This window comes from Montipora foliosa, chromosome 11 (assembly GCF_036669935.1).
Source record: "Montipora foliosa isolate CH-2021 chromosome 11, ASM3666993v2, whole genome shotgun sequence".
NCBI lineage: Eukaryota > Metazoa > Cnidaria > Anthozoa > Scleractinia > Acroporidae > Montipora > Montipora foliosa.
This window is the reverse complement of record NC_090879.1, coordinates 19,226,194-19,243,658: the sequence shown is the minus strand read 5'-3', so window position 1 is coordinate 19,243,658 and position 17,465 is coordinate 19,226,194. Positions and strand designations below refer to the sequence as shown.

The window sequence follows — 17,465 nt, the reverse complement described above, 5'->3', positions numbered from 1 at the left end:
ACCAACACCGCCGCCGCATCCAGGCTGTCTAGGATGATGGACAAAATTGTATCCTGTAGGGCAGAGGTCGTTTACTTTTATGTTATCGATATCTCTGGGCTTGAGCCAAGTTTCAGTTGGTGCTAAAAAATCAAAGTCATTATCATCAGTGCAGTCCTTGATTAGTAAAGCCTTATTGCAGATTGAACGTGAATTAAATAAGGCAAAATCACCGTGCTTGACTAAGTGACTCAGTGGTAATCACAGTGCTTGACTCAGTGGTAGCCGTGATTCTGGTGGGTTGCTTGATTAGCTGTTGTAAATTCATCTCACGCTCAAACCCATTAAGTGCTTGCTACATACTCACGACAAGTACTGTCGAATCCGTTGTAATTTAGATCACCGATGATGATAATAGATTTGTTCATTGTCAGGGCTTGAATGTAGACTGGTTTCAATGTGTCTTCAAAGAAACTTAGTGGTGTGTCATTAGGACGACATGCTACACAGAGCGGCACAATTGCCTTGGACTTTTTGACCTGAACACTTAACCAGAGTTGATGAAAACTGCGATCGGAAATGGAAGAAAAATCCTTCAGAACCTTCGACACCACCCCTTCCTTTATATACACGATCTAATCGAAATGGCATGTACTAAAATCAGGAACACCGGAACACCCCGGAATACCGGAACACTCCGGAACACCCTGGAAGTAACCCGAAACCCTCAATTTGGCTAACCCTAGGCCTAGCTAGGCCTTGAGTTGGTTTTTAGGCCTAGGGTTAGCCAAATTGAGGGTTTTGGGTTACTTCCAGGGCGTTCCGGTGTTCTGGAGTGTTCCGGTGTTCCTTTTTTGGAGGAGACGTCAACGGGTTTTCAATGAATTAGCGAATTGCTTTGGTCTTGCATTACTTCACACATTGATTGGTTCAAAGTTCTTGCGCCACTTTTTCAACCAATCAGAAGTGAAACCAAAATCAATCGTGGTTCGCGTGTGCACATTTTCCCGCGCTTTGTGTCGGCACGTGTAATTACTTCGAGTTTTGATTGGTTTACTGGATTGTTTCCGGCCTTTTTTATTGGCCGAAGAAATTACTTTGCTTTTGGTTTTACGACACTCATATGCATTTGAAAACCGCGCTATCTTCCCTATGAATTAAGGTATCGGTAAAGGAAAATGAGGTGTCCGCGGAAAAATAAAATTGTCGCGCAGTTCAAAGTATTTTTTGTATAGGGTCAAACTATGTATCATATTAAAGCTAACAGATTGATTTGATTAAAGTTTTAGTTTTTTGGTATTTAATATTGCCTTTTAGTTTTGAGGCCTCAAACTCAGAATGATCGAGTCTGCTGCAGAAGCTCCTGTCCCTTTGCTTTATTGCGCAAACAACCGCACTTTGTTGCATCTTAGTCACAGATGAATGCACTCCAATACCAATAGGCAGCCCAAGCGCGCGTCACTTCAGACAGCCGTTGAGAATTTAAACGCGTTATAACATAGGCAGCCCAAGCTCGCGTCACTACAGACAGCCGTTGAGAATTTAAACGCGTTATAAGACTTTGTATGGGAAATCAAATACCGTCGATTATAAAGCCTAAAAAATGCTCAATTTAACTTTCATTCAATAAAGTGAATAAAAATGACTCACCTCTGGTGTATTCTTGTGCCTTTTGGAGCTTATTACACCGTTTCGGGAATTCTGTGTTTTCAGTGTTTTCAATGTTCTAAGACGAAGTCAAGGCTGCACACTACGATTCCGACCGTTGTCAGCTCAGAGGCGGTTTGCGACTCGAAAATCCATCCCAGCCAAGATTTTTTCACGCAAAGCTAAAGCCACATCATTTGCGAACCTCCGTGAATGTTTCATCGTCAAAAAACCCCACGCACTTGGCTGGAAATGAGCATTTTCTGCTTCGATTTCCACGATAGCTGATGAATTTAATTGCAACTGACACGGAGCTTGGGTCCGAGGTCAAAGTAACTCCACCCGATGAGGGTACAAGAATACACCAGAGGTGAGTCATTTTTATTCACTTTATTGAATGAAAGTTAAATTGAGCATTTTTTAGGCTTTATAATCGACGGTATTTGATTTCCCATACAAAGTCTTATAACGCGTTTAAATTCTCAATGGCTGTCTGTAGTGACGCGAGCTTGGGCTGCCTATGGTTATAAGACTTCGTATGGGAAATAAAATACCGTCGATTATGAAGCCTAAAAAATGCTCAATTTAACGTGCATTCAATAAAATGAATCAAAATGACTCACCTCTGGTGTATTCTTGTGCCTTTTGGAGCTTATTTTACCGTTTCGGGAAGTCCGTGTTTTCAATTGAAAAGAAGTATATGGAACTTTTCAATGCAGACAGAATTGTAGTGGAGATGGATAAGATTGTGGGTTTGTTTGAGGGACAATGTCCAGAAATTGGTTGTAAGGGTGTGAGAAAGGTGCTCAGCAAGAAAGTGGAAGCTGGCGTGCTGTTAATAACTCATACATGTAGTGAGGGCCACAGAGCTGTGTGGAGCTCTTCATCAGTCTTAGCTGTAAAACGTGGACAAAAAAGTTATGTAACCTCTGTTTTGTTAGCTTCCTCTGTTCTTGTATCAGGGAACAACTTTGAAAACGTCTCTCTATTAGCAAAATAATGGACGATATTTTATTTCCCATTCAAAGTCTTATAACGCGTTTAAATTCTCAACGGCTGTCTGTAGTGACGCGAGCTTGGGCTGCCTATGCAATACCGTGTGAGAAATTTTTGAAATGTAGAAATATCACGCATCGAAGTCGAAATTCTTATCTCATAATTAGTTCTGGCAGAAAAAGCGTCATAAAATCAATCTTCCAAGACAAACGAAAAATTCCTCACACGGTATTTGGGTTAGTGCTATTAGAACTGAAAATTTGAAGGCGATATCTTTAAATTCCGTCGGGACAGGAGGTCCGAGAAGTTGTAATTTTGGCGTCAAAATAAAGCCACGATCTGCTGAATAACTCCCACTTGGAAGACAACTATGCTGAGCCAACCAGCGTCTGGGCACGTGCCAAGGTCACAGATCGCGCGTGAAGGCTATCAAGTGACACCGGATCCTTTCAAATGTGATTGACATAATACTTCAAACATTTTTCTCGCGCAGATTATGGCGGGGAACAAAGTATTCTTTGTTAAAATCGCCTTTATTTTTACACCTGCAACGTAATGGTGTTTTTTTTCGTTTTTCCGAGTCTAAATGCTCGATATCATCTTAACAACAAAGAGTAAACAAAAAAAGTACTGCCACTGTAGCATCTATAAATAAATGTGTCATTAATCGTTAAGGCTAGCAGTGGGTAATTTTACACAATCTCTGCAATGTGCATATTTATGGCGCGCCTTTCCAGTCAATATTCAAACAGCTTTATTTTGTAATTCATGTATTAAATTTCTGTGCAGTATTTTTACTTCCTTTCTATATGTTTCGCATTTTGCTTTGATATATTTTATATCTCTTCCCATTATTTGAAATATAAGTGTTGAGCACATTTTTTTTGTTCCCTTTAATTCATATTCGTTCTACATGTGTATTTACACGTGTGCTGTATTTTTTCATTCTAATTAAGTATGCAACACGTGATAGCATTACCGGGATTCACGTGAGTCATTTTCCGCCATTTCGGTTGTGCGGCCGCGGATGCCTTGCAGGGGTTTTGGGTCAATTAAGACTAGTTTTTTAGTGAAAAACGTTGCGCCTCGGCTGAATTCAACGAGGTCAGTCTCCCAGTGTCAGGCTATAAACAAAAAAAATGAAAGAATGTTACAGACAACCACGATTAAGATTTGTCACCGCTGGGTTGTATGTATTGACAAATGGTAGGGTTTTCTCGCTAGTTTTTTTGGCTTCAGAGTAACGTTAAACCAACCACATGGAAACGTTTCACCGAGGGCGTTTTTGCACTATGGGACGGAGATAAACAGGAAATTAACCTGTTCATTCCTCAAGCTAGCAACTTCAACGTAACGATAAAGTTCAGAAAGGAAGACCACTTTCCTAGACCGATAACAGTGTACAAAGGAGAACGATTCCATATAAGGAATCTATTCACCATATCAAAACATATCACCAGCCGCGCCGACTGAAACCTTTCAATACACTGATTGAGGCATTTTACCTCTTGTCACCCGCCCGGTGTCAAGAATGGTCTTATCAACGGACAGGCTTGTTGGTTTCGCCGAAAAAACTCTTCAAAAACAATATTTGAGGAGGCACTATCTCGATTCAAAGCCCGTCTTGAAGGGCGAGGCTACCCTACGCATCTTATCGAGAGAACACCATCTGAGATCAATTTTTTTGGAAGGCAGTCAGCACTTAAACAAAAAGCCAAAACTAGTCAGTACGTACAACCTAGCAGGGTCAAATCTTAAAACAATACTGAAAAATAAAAGTTTCACAGTTATCTGAAACAACAAACCCACAGAAGGGAGACCGTGCAGATCTGTCACATTCTTTCAAATTTTTGTTTATAGCCTGACAGAGGGAAATTGACCTTGTTGAATTCAGCCCAGCCGCAACGTACTTTATTGAAAAACTAGTCTTGAATGACTCAAAACCTGCAAGGCATCCGCGGCCGCACGACATGCGGCCAAAATGGCGGAAAATGACTCACGTGAATCACAGTAATGCGATCACGTGTTGCATACTTAATTAGAATGAAAACAAAAATACACATATAGAACGAATATAAAATAAAGAGAACAAAAAAAAAAAAAAACCAAATGTTATATTTAAATTAATGGGAAGAGACATAAAGCATATCAAAGCAAAATAAGAAACATATAGAAAGGAAATAACAATTACGGCACAGAAACGTAATACATGCGTTACTAAATAAAGCAGTTTGAATATTGACTGGAAAGGCACGCCATATGTGAACAGAATATTCAAGTAAACAAGAGGACATCAAAACACTCTTTTATTGGAGTTTAAAAAGCAATAAACACTGATATTGCCCCTGGATTCAAATGGCAATTAAACAGTTGAAGTCGATTTAAACTATTGTTATTGCGCATACGTTTTGCGCATCTCCAGATACTCGGATTTCCCATCGGTTGTGCATATTTTTGCGCCGTTTAAAACGATTCGGAGGAAGCAGAAGTTAGCAAGTGCTTGCTATCCAAAAAGAAAATTGGGGGTAGCCATGCATTTTTCAGAGATAATTAAGTTCTAATTTGGAAAGGAACGCCATACATTGCTTTGTATTTTAAACCTTTTTACTAATATTGTTGATTAATTATCTTTGAAAAATGCATGGTTACCCCCCATTTTCTCTTTGAATTTTAATAACACTTGTTGAGATCTGCTTTTCCCGCATATCCATACAACCGCGCAAAAATACCTTTGAATTAGTTGGCAGGAAGGAAAAGTTCGGCTCGTTAAGAACGGTACGTTATGCAATAATTATTAATACATTAGCGAGACCTTCGCAATGTTGAGAAGAACGACGAGGATGCATCCAAGCCAGTCGCTCGTCATTTTAATCTCCCTAACCACTCCGAAAAACCCATGGCTATCTGCGGCCTTTCCTTACATCGACAATTGTAAGTGCGACAGAAAGCCGCACGAATCTGGAACAAAAATTCCTTAATCCTCACGGTATTAACGAACTTTTCCTTGGGTGCTTTCCATTTTGCCAAACCGACCGCTCAGAGATAAGTGGGAATACCGAAGGAAAATGGAACGATATTTTCCAATTAAACCGGGCCAACCAATGCAATAGGAATGGATCTTGCCACTTTTTATTCCTTTTCCGAATTCCCTAATTAGGGCAAAGAACCGGTTTGACAAAAATGGAACGGCGAATTCCAATCGAAATAAGTGGACCAACTCCAGAGGCGATCCCGATTATTCCGGTCGGAAGAAACCGAAACGGACCTTTCCATTTGATTTCCGACCGAAATTGCCGGAATCTTTGGCATAATGGTAAGCACCCGGAATGGATGTTACGTAACCAAAATTTAACAAATTTTAGTTGCATAACAACTTTGTTAAGATAAAGAAAATTAGCTCTTTGAAGTCAAATCAGCCTGGTTTAGCTTTTTAAGTGAGCGAGGGGGCCTTCCGTCTGCTTATTGCTTCTCTTCTTTCTCCGATATTCACGTTGGTTCAGTTCTCTTGAAGCTATATTTCACGTTTGCCGGAAATGAACGGTCACGCGTTGGATTCTTCACACGTGAGCTACCTCGTGTTTTAAACCGTGACACGTATTCTTGTCAACTATCGATCATTAACACTTTGTGACAGAACAAAGCACTTTTACTTCGACTTGTTACAGAAGAGAGGTGTCTTACCTTTTCGGGATGGCAGAGACTATGAGTACCGAAGAGAGCTCAAGAAGTAGTAATACGCACAACTTGGTAAACTCCCTCATAGAGCAAGGCGAGTTGTATGCAAGGACCGGCAGATTAGATTTGTCGTTTCGGTCCTTCTCTGATGCGTTTCGGATAGGAACAGTTCCTAAAGAGTGTATTTCTTCGTTGGTGGAAGCATGTTTAGAGTTTCAAAGAACAAAACTCAGCAAAGAGAGAAGTGAAGAGCCTTCTGGGGCAAGCAATTTTAGTGAAAACGATGTAAGCTTATTCACCTGTGGGTTATGTAACTCTGTGTTCATGAAGCCGGTTACTCTCCCTTGTGGTCATACATTTTGTGAAGTTTGTTTGTCAGAGCAAAAGTCTTTTAATGGTTTTGCTGAGTGCTGTAAATGCGGTATTGCTGTGGCTGAGAATACGATGTTTACTGTCAATGTGCTTGTCATGAATGTTGTTCAGAAATGGCTGCGAAATGAATACCGGAAGCAAGAGAAGAAACTTGAGGGAATGAACTTTCTCATTAGGAATGACTTAAAATCAGCAATCCATTGTTTCTCCGGGGTCCTGTCTACATCTGCTAACGATTTCCAATGCCTTTGTTGGCGATCTGATGCGTTCCTACGAATGAGGCAATTAGATTTGGCTCTCCGAGACATCGAACAGGCCTGCAAACTACGGCCTCGCTCAGCTAGATCTTTTTACCGAAAGGCAGTTATTCTGTCTAATTTCGCCCAACGAGAAGGAATTCTTTCAACTAGACACGAGGCAAGTGTTATAGCTTTACTTCGATGTTATACGCTGGTTCCCAATAGCCGGCGTTACCGCCAAGAGTTTACAGAAAGCTTACATCAGCTGTTGCGTCCAAAATTCACAAACGTAAATAGAACTATGTCAGTTTTGAAGCAAACTCACGGTGGAGAAAGCGACTACCCACATCAATCAGTTTTGCAGCAGTTAAATCTACTTCGCGATAAAACACAAGTCGATGCCGCAGCGCCGAAAGGTATTTCCAGTGCGAGAATGGGTAAGAATGAATCTAAAACTATAACCTCTCCCGCATCTTACGAAGTTGAATTACGTCGGAATAAGTCAAGTAGGGGAACAGAAGATATGGTAACAAACGTATCTTCGTCCAGCGAAGGGAAAGTCGAGAACGACATCTTCCATTTAACAGAAGTTGAGGATTTTGAATGTAAACTTTGTTACAATCTACTATTCCAACCAGTTACAACAATATGTGGCCATACATTTTGCCGAGAATGTCTGGAAAGGTCTCTGGATCATCGAGACGACTGTCCCTGCTGTAGAACGAAATTGGATCTGTATTTGTCGGGAAAACTCAAAATGGAGGTGACCCACGTTTTGCAACTGGTGTTAACCAAACATTTCCCTTGTGATTACAGCGAAAGGTTGAAGAAATTTGAGGAAAAAATGAAAGCACTTTCTGGGTAAGAACAGGAAACGATTTTTTTGTTACGTAACAAGGGAAGAGCATTCGTCTGTTCGACAAAGTCGCGAGAAAGATGAGAGGAGGTGGAAAGTTTTAGTTGTTGTTTCATATAGTACGTCGCCCATGAGAAGTTTAACCTCTCCTCCCCAATAGGGCCATTTAGGATTCATTCACAGTATTTAAGTCAGTGGTGGATTATTACATAAGTAGTTGGGTACACACGTGAAAGTTGTAGGTTCTAATGGCGTGCATGTGTACACAATACTGTCGTTTTCATCAAAGCGTGGACACGTTGTGGAGAAAACATGCTCTAATTAACTGCAAATGTGACAACAATCATTCGAAGTTTGGGGGATGTTCATGTAAGTTTTCCTAGAATGGCGGCAAGACTGGATATCAAACACTTCTTGACCCTGATCTGATAAAGTATGCGTCAAATACTTTCAGTGAAACTATCGTGCGCAAAAGTTTGCTTATATTAATTTAACAGCTGCCAAACTCAAACTTAGGAAAACATGTTTTCCCATCATTTGTCCACACTTTGATGAAAACGATGGTAATTAGCTCACTGACATCTTAGCAGCAGTTTATTGAAGGTGTTCGGGACATTTTCACATAGTAAACAATGGATTTTATTATTCACCAGGAAGGGGTCTGAATGTGGTCAACATCACATATCAGGGCTTGAAATTGCGACCAATACAGTCGCATTTGCGACTGATTTTTTTCCCTTAGGAACCACTGTAAAATATCTGGAGAAGTCAGAAATTTGTGACTTATTTTCATCTTCGCTCTTTTGAAACAAAAGGGTTAGCAGTTGCCACTTTGCTGCTGTTTTTACTAAAATAAATGAAGAAATGACAAAATTATTTTATTCTCGCCTTGAGTCTTCTTTCAATCTGAAGATAGAATAATTGTAGCGTAATTTTGCTGCAATGTGACGTGCACAACTCCATTCCTTTGATGTCATTCGCCATTTTCAGCGGTTTCTTTCAACACAAGTATTGTGGGCTCATATTTTGTTTTGCTACACCGCTGACAAGTCAATGCAGCGCAACAATTTTACGAAATTGCGACATTTTCGTATCTTGTCGCAAAATTGCAACTGGATTTTTTTGCTAATTTCAAGCCCTGCATATGGGGCCCAGTCACACAGTTTTTTAAATCTTGTCTCCCTGGACTGAAGTGGTAGTTAGAGGTGATCTTCCAAAAAGGTTGTTGTGTGGGCTCAGTCCAGACTGCTTATCATTGAATAGAGGAATGAGATCCATTGTTTAACTTGTCATGCTTGTGCAGTTGTGTAATGTTTCACTTTTAGACGTTTTCTTTATCAATTCCAAGGAATACACACCAGCTTGCATTGCTTTGTTTGGATGCTACGTGTATAAATATTATTGTCTTATCTTTCAATGGCAAGCTTATAATGAGAAAAAATCTTTGCCAGTCAACTGTATAGTTTTCTAGCTATAGTTTGCTTGATTAGTGGTCTTATGGAAATTGTTTCAATGGTAGTGTTTTTCTTTTCAACAGTTTAGGACAGGAACAGAAACCACAAGTGCCCATTTTTGTGTGTACCATGGCTTTTCCGAAAGTCCCTTGTCCTCTGCATATTTTCGAGCCGCGTTACCGTTTAATGTTACGACGATGTACTGAGTCGGGATCAAAGCAATTTGGCATGTGTGTAGGGAGTGAGGATTCATCCAAGGGTTTTGCTGATTATGGTACAATGCTCAATGTACAAACAGTGAATTTCCTTCCTGACGGGCGCTCCATTGTGCACACAGTAGGTGGAAGACGATTCCATGTCCTTTCAAGGGGTGTGACAGATGGCTACCACACAGCAACAGTGGAGTGGGTGGAAGATGAGCGAGTGGATGACGAAGAAGAGCTCAAGCAGCTGATTGAGCTCAATAGGATTGGACATCTAACACTGCAGAGCTGGTTCAGTAAAATGAGTGCACAGCAACGTCAGTGCATCACAGATGCTATTGGACCTGTACCATCCTTTGACGAAAACCTTCATTTGTTAGACAATGGCCCTGACTGGGTATGGTGGATTCTTGCTGCACTTCCACTTAAGGATGAAGCTAAGTTGATCATATTGGGAATGAAGTCAATGAGGGAACGTTTCCAGAGTGTAATTAGATTCTTACAGTTAATGCTATCTTGGCAAAATACAGTAGGCGGCGAACTCTCTCCATCCTCTTGATGATGGGGAGTTAAGCTACAATAGCTATAGATTAACTGAAATACCAGCAATATCAGCATTTTGGCTGTTGAAAGAACTGACTTGATTAAACCAGTTTAGTTTGATAACCTTTTTGTGTGTACAATTCAAATTAAGCCTCTAGTTTTCGTATTAGTGACAGGTTATTTTAGCTTTTACTCTTTACTATCCCTAATGACAAAGTTGTCATAATGGAAATTAATAGTAAGTTATGTAAATATGGATACAAAATAAACATTGTCCAGGAGGTTCACTACTGGTAACAACGTGTTGCCAGAGATGATTGAGCTTCTGACGCAACAAGTAGTAATGTATCCTTAATGACCATTTTGAGTGTGATTTTTTTTAATGCTTAGGTTTCCAAGTTCCTTAGCCCTAACTACTTGTTATTGTTACTAGTTATCAACAGGTACTGTTAGTGTGCGGAAACTTTGTGTTAAAAGTGATGTTTACTGTTAAAGTGCATCCTTGTCTAATAGATCAATGCTGGAATTTGCTTAAATCCCCTACTTTCTGGGAATATTTAAAATTTTCTTGATATTTTTTGTGTTCAGAAGTGATGTCTTTGATATTTTTAAGTTCTCAGAGTATTAATATTATTTTGTCCTGTCTTGTGAAAGGAAAGGCACCCAAAATGTGTCATAAATATGGAAGTGAAAGTTTCACAAAACAGTTCACAGGTAATTTGAATGTAAAGACAGAAGACTGGACAATAGTAATTATTATGAAAAGAGGAAGAAGTCCACCATTATTTGTCAAATTATTATTTTAAAGTTAGAGTGCTCATCACATCATTAAGTGTAACAGAGACTTAACACTTGGCTCTTACTTTGATGGGTTGAAATTCTTGATGTTTTTCCCACCAGACTGGAATTTTAGTCAGTATACCCATACTCCCTGAGCGTTTTTCTGGACCAAAATGGCCTCTTGCCAGGACGGTTAACCAAATTAAAAAGAATATCCGGAAAGTAAGTCTTGTGTTTACAACGTTTTCTAGTGGTTAAGTGTCCCTTTTTGAGCTCTCCTGTTGTAATGAAGGAATCTGGATCACTTGAAGGATAGGAGTTTCATTTGACAAGGAACTTAATTTAATTTTAGAGCAATAGTATTTAGAGCATGTAAGTTTATTTAATTGGCCAAATAAATTATGTAGCATTTGAACCTAAGCTTAGTTCAAGGAAATATTAAAAGTCTAAGCATATGAACTCTTCATTGTTTATGACATATTTTTCTTAGAGACTTATTTATTAATTAAATTAAATTAAGATGGGAGGAGGGGAGCACAATGATCTTAAGATCGCTTGTTTGTGAAGTGCAGGTTGCAGGTCATTGTTTTACCATAACTGAAACAACCCAAACCTTTACAAAAATGCTAACCTTAGGCTTAAACATTATCCAAAGCATAGTGTTTGGGCCTAGTGTTAGTAAAATATAAGGTTTAGGTTGTTTCAGCTATGGTGAAACGATGGCCTGTAACCAGCAGCTTACTCCCTCCACATACAATGCATGCATGACAGTAAGATGTTTCATGAAGTGAGCATGTGCTAAGCGTCTTGCTTAGCACCCAGTTGGCTCTAAGCAATCGCACATCCAAAAAGGCGTGGGAGTCTAACCATTGTCCTAGTAAAAAATATAATAAAAAGGTTGACACTGGCTAAAATATTGTGTTGGACGTTTCGGCAACTGCTGTTGCCTTCCTCAGCAGGGATGAAAAATGCAAAAATCTAACGGCGTCCCGATGGTACACGATGCGTATAAATATAAAATCGCACTTCAAAAGAATATTTTAAAAAATGAAATAGACAATAAAAACGAAGGTCTCCAGAGCACTCTAAAATATTCTTACAAATTCTTTATGTTATTGTAAACGTTTGGAAGTGCTATATGCTCGTTTATAGCGTTCGTATCTCGTAAGGAATGCCAAGCCTCCAGAATAAGTCTTTGTCGCCATGCCGATGATCTGTCAACAATTTCGACGTTCATCAAGTCTATTTGGTGATTGTAGCGCATGTGGTGTTTGGCCAACAAAGAGTTTTCATCTAATGTTGCTATGGCCTTTGAGTGCTCTTTGACGCGTGTTTTTAGCGCGCGCGATGTCTGACCGATGTAAACACAATCACAATCTTTGCATTTGATCTTATATACGATTCCTCTAGAGGCCTCCCTCTCGATTTTGTCCTTTGGTTTTTTAAGTATATTTGAGATTGTCCGAATAGGTTTATGAGCGACCTTAATGTTGAAACCTCGAAGAACCCTCGCGATTTTCTCGGAGAATCCTTTGGCATAGGGCAAAACAACCATACCGCGCTGGTCGGAAGCATTTACTTCTTGTTGTCTGTTGCGTTGGCGACCATTGTAGATGAAATTGGCAGGGTAGTTATTAGCGGTAAGGGCTTTTGCTACTCTCTTAGTTTCTCGTACAGCTTCCTCTTCGGTGGACGGGATATTCTTTGCGCGATCCATGAGGGTGCGTATGACCGAGTATTTATGTTGGGGGTGGTGATGAGATTTGAAGTCAAGGTAGCGGTCGGTGTGGGTAGCTTTTCTGTATACAGACACGGTGATCGAGCCATCGTCTTGTCTGGTTGTTCTTGTGTCAAGAAAGGCAATAGAACCTTCTGATTCTATCTCGATGGTAAATTTGATGTTAGTGTTGATAGAATTGAGGTGTGCGTGGAATTCATCCGCGTGTTCCCTTTTTATGCATACATGGCTGTCATCTACGTATCTGATCCACCATTTGGGAGAGTTTGGAGCCGATAACAGGGCCTTTTCTTCTACATATTCCATGACGAGATTGGCTAAGATGGCGCTGACTGGAGATCCCATCGGACAACCGAAAATTTGTTTGAAATGGTCACCTTGGAACACGAAGAAGTTATTGTCGAGGACGAACTGTAAAAGGGCAATGATATTCTGGATGGATAAATTTGTTCCTTCAGGTAGTGATTTATCAAAGTCTAGTCTTTCTTTAACAACTTCCATGGCTAGATGGGTAGGAATGCAAGTGAACAGTGACACGACGTCAAAGGATACTAGGATTTCGTCGGGATCCACTGACATAGTGCGGATCTTTTCAAACGAAAGATGCGCTGTTCCTTAACTGTGTATATTGTTTTTGAAGTGGTGACAAGATATTGGCGAGGTATTTGGACAATTCGTATGTGGGAGACCCAATGGCGCTCATCAGTTAAGAACAGCGCATCTTTTCGTTGAAAAGATCCGCACTATGTCTTTGTGGATCCCGACGAAATCCTAGTATCCTTTGACGTCGTGTCACTGTTCACTTGCATTCCTACCCATCTAGCCATGGAAGTTGTTAAAGAAAGACTAGACTTTGATAATCACTACCTGAAAGAACAAATTTATCCATCCAGAATATCATTGCCCTTTTACAGTTCGTCCTTTTACAATAACTTCTTCGTGTTCCAAGGTGACCATTTCAAACAAATTTTCGGTTGTCCGATGGGATCTCCAGTCAGGCCATCTTAGCCAATCTCGTCATGGAATATGTAGAAGAAAAGGCCCTGTTATCGGCTCCAAACTCTCCCAAATGGTGGATCAGATACGTAGATGACAGCCATGTATGCATAAAAAGGGAACACGCGGATGAATTCCACGCACACCTCAATTCTATCAACACTAACATCAAAATTTTACCATCGAGATAGAATCAGAAGGTTCTATTGCCTTTCTTGACACAAGAACAACCAGACAAGACGATGGCTCGATCACCGTGTCTGTATACAGAAAAGCTACCCACACCGACCGCTACCTGACTTCAAATCTCATCACCACCCCCAACATAAATACTCGGTCATACGCACCCTCATGGATCGCGCAAAGAATATCCCGTCCACCGAAGAGGAAGCTGTACGAGAAACTAAGAGAGTAGCAAAAGCCCTTACCGCTAATAACTACCCTGCCAATTTCATCTACAATGGTCGCCAACGCAACAGACAACAAGAAGTAAATGCTTCCGACCAGCGCGGTATGGTTGTTTTGCCCTATGCCAAAGGATTCTCCGAGAAAATCGCGAGGGTTCTTCGAGGTTTTCAACATTAAGGTCGCTCATAAACCTATTCGGACAATCTCAAATATACTTAAAAAACCAAAGGACAAAATCGAGAGGGAGGCCTCTAGAGGAATCGTATATAAGATCAAATGCAAAGATTGTGATTGTGTTTACATCGGTCAGACATCGCGCGCGCGCTAAAAACACGCGTCAAAGAGCACTCAAAGGCCATAGCAACATTAGATGAAAACTCTTTGTTGGCCAACACACCACATGCGCTACAATCACCAAATAGACTTGATGAACGTCGAAATTGTTGACAGATCATCGGCATGGCGACAAAGACTTATTCTGGAGGCTTGGCATTCCTTACGAGATACGAACGCTATAAAACGAGCATATAGCACTTCCAAACGTTTACAATAACATAAAGAATTTGTAAAAATATTTTAGAGTGCTCTGGAGACCTTCGTTTTTATTGTCTATTTCATTTTTTAAATATTTCTTTTGAAGTGCGATTTTATATTTATACGCATCGTGTACCATCGGGACGCCGTTAGATTTTTGCATTTTTTCATCCCTGCTGAGGAAGGCAACAGCAGTTGCCGAAACGTCCAACACAATATTTTAGCCAGTGTTGATTGGCTGACAACAGTGCAGTTTTTTTCGCTAACAGTGCAGAAAAGAGGTAATTGAATGCAAAAAAAAAATAATAAAGCAAGCATTCTGATTGGGTCAATGAACTAAAAAGTTCACAGATAGCCCAATCAAATCTTTTGTTTTCAAATCAAGCGCACGCCCCTGGATGGTGCAATTTCCCTGATTGCGTGATACGCGTGCGTTTCTTCTTCTTAACCATCTCGAATTTTTTCATGTATAATATTACTAGTAATCACATGATTTTTATCGTGCAATTTGGAATAAAATAAGCACTTGTAAATTTTTTCAAAGACAACAAATGCACTCGCCCTACGAGCTCGTACAATAGCCCATTTCCGAGTTGCTCATGCCTCAGTATCAAAGCGAGTTCTGGTGCACAACCATTCAAATGGCAATGAGTTGCGTATTCTTATGCAAATCAAAAAAACAAACACTTCCATTTCAATAGTTGAGCACCAAGACTCACTTCGAAACCGAGACAAAACAGCAACTCGGAAAATGGCCTATTTTGGTCGTCTTTGAAAAATTTTACAAGTGCTTATTTATTCCAAAATTGCACTCGAAATCATTGTGATTACCAAAATAACGACTTTATTTGCAGTATATCCACGTGAATGGCTCTTCACCTGCAATTTCAAAATAATGCGTATCTAAAATCAAAAATATGTACAAATAGAAATCTCAAAAACAGAAACTACATGCGATCTTTTGCAGCTTTTATGATAAAAACTAACGATAAAAAGTTACGACGTTTCGACCGTCCGGAGGTAATTTTCAAGTGCGAGTTAAAATATACAAGTAAATTAGCATAAATATGTTTGTCACAATTAAAAATAGTTTAAAAAATACCATGATCACTAAAAAGCAGTTAAGTATGTGACATAAGTGATAAAAATATTTTTAAAAATGGCGGCCAAATTAATTAGAATAAACAAACAATAAGCTTTTATAACCTGATCTAAATAAATAATTTAGCACGAGATGGAATCAAACCGTTTAAGTGTTGGTTTTAGGTCTTTGATAAAAACATTTCAAAATAAGACATTCAAATTTGTTTGTGACATTTCCTTAAAATTCTAAACTTTTTTTGGAATTTTAAGGAAATATCAAAAAACAAATCTGATTGTCTTATTTTAAACAAACAACGCTAAACAAACAGTCTGATTCCATCCGTGCTAAATTATTGTTTAGATCAGGTTATAAAGGCTTATTGTTGTTTATTCTTTCTAATTCATTCATGTCCCCCATTTTTTTTAAAAATATTTTTATCACTTTATGTTACATACTTTACTGCCTTTTAGTGATCATGGTATTTTTAAAAACTATTTTTAAATTGTGACAAACATATTTATGCTAATTTACTTGCATATTTTAACTCGCACTTGAAAATGACCTCCGGAAGATCGAAACGTGGTAACTTTTTATCGTTAGTTTTTAATCATAAAAATCGATTTCCAAGAATTTACTCATCAAGCTTTTTTAGCTTGCGCTGAAAAAAATTACAGTAGGTTTTACAAACTGTTTATGGTCTTCACACTTTCTGATGGTATGAGTAGTTTATTAACCTTGACTCTACTTGATCTTGAAAAAGTGTTTGATATCAAGGATATTTCCCAGCAATGTTTCTGCCTTGATCGATCTTGATCGCAGAGTTCTTTCATGCTTAAACCTATACCTTAGGCCAGTTTGGATCGTTCTGTGCTTTGTGGGGCGATCTTCAGAGTTTGCCATTCGAGTTGTTGCTTCACGGGTAACCAGTTCAATTTGATGACATCATCCATGGACACATCTCTTCCAAAATCAAAACTGGCAGCCGCTTTCTGTACTTTCTCCATTCTTTGACTAGACCCAAAGGAATTGGATACAGTACACAATCATCATATAATAAGTATGTTTTTGAGTTTCCTCTGTGTAGCTAGCGTTGCATAGCAGGAGGAGGAGAGATGCTTAAGGTAACTGATCAAGCAGTTTGTTTTGTGTCTTTTGTGGACACAGTCAATATGATCACTGTTGACCCTCTATGGTCAAGAGAAGCTCTATCTATGTTACCCAAGGAATGTGCTACTGCTAACTGCCGCATTGAAGTTAACATCCCCTTCGCTTTACTAGGGTTTAGGCTTTACTACCAGCTTAGCTCCTCTTGACACCATTTATCGAGCTTCTCAATACTTGTATTAAGCAAGGAAACGCCGTCTTTTATTTAGTTGGCTTGCAACTTACATAGAAGGTCGTATCGTCTGCATACTGATGAGAAGTTAAATTGCTTGATTGCTTTCTTGGAGGTCAGGACACATGCAGTCAACTCTCTCGTAGGCGGACACCATTGAAAATTGGAAAAAGCGTCCGTTAGTAGAGCTGTCCGCTTAAGAGAATTCCTATTCCCATCAGGCTATGCGCACCATACTCAAAGCTAACCAGGACTTCATGCACTCAGAGTATGAGATCTAAATTGGGGACTCTTAACATTAAAAAATCGAAGGCGTTTCGTGAGATTTCAGTTGGTCTTTAAATCATCAACGACTATAACTGTCCAAACCAGCTAAAAGGCTATCTACCTCGGCGATCAAGTTTCACGGGAGAGATCTCAGAGACAACACTACGCCACATTTGCCAAAAGCAAATACAACAGTTGGACAAAAAACATTTCAATATGCTGCAGCGAAGGATTGGAACGATTTACCAAAATCGATAAGATCAATTACAACCTTCAAAGCAGCCTTATATAGTTTTTTGCTAAAATCGGACAAATTAAGTCATAGGTGCACGGTAAATTAAATATTGTATTTCTTATT

The 17,465-nt window shown here is 39.5% G+C and overlaps 2 protein-coding genes across 2 annotated transcripts; one reads left to right on the top strand and one right to left on the bottom strand.

The window, feature by feature from the left end:
• The first annotated feature begins 6,220 nt into the window (after window positions 1-6,220).
• On the top strand, window positions 6,221-11,210 carry LOC137975140 (LON peptidase N-terminal domain and RING finger protein 1-like). Its single transcript, XM_068822216.1, has 2 exons — window positions 6,221-7,769; window positions 9,302-11,210. Exons 1-2 carry the CDS (start codon window positions 6,313-6,315, stop codon window positions 9,978-9,980), a joined length of 2,136 nt encoding a protein of 711 aa, XP_068678317.1. The 5' UTR covers window positions 6,221-6,312; the 3' UTR covers window positions 9,981-11,210.
• Window positions 11,211-11,840: 630 nt separating this feature from the next.
• LOC137976775 (uncharacterized) lies at window positions 11,841-13,061 on the bottom strand. Its single transcript, XM_068824119.1, has one exon. The coding sequence runs from the start codon at window positions 13,059-13,061 to the stop codon at window positions 11,841-11,843; it is 1,221 nt and encodes a 406-aa protein (XP_068680220.1).
• Window positions 13,062-17,465: the final 4,404 nt, after the last annotated feature.

What these genes read in the sequence shown, in the direction of transcription:
- LOC137976775 (XM_068824119.1), bottom strand. Translation starts at nt 13,061, where the DNA reads ATGTCAGTGGATCCCGACGAAATCCTAGTATCCTTTGACGTCGTGTCA.
- LOC137975140 (XM_068822216.1), top strand. Translation starts at nt 6,313, where the DNA reads ATGGCAGAGACTATGAGTACCGAAGAGAGCTCAAGAAGTAGTAATACG. An exon ending in AAAATGAAAGCACTTTCTGG is followed by an intron (nt 7,770 to 9,301) that starts GTAAGAACAGGA and finishes TCTTTTCAACAG; the next exon opens with TTTAGGACAGGAACAGAAAC.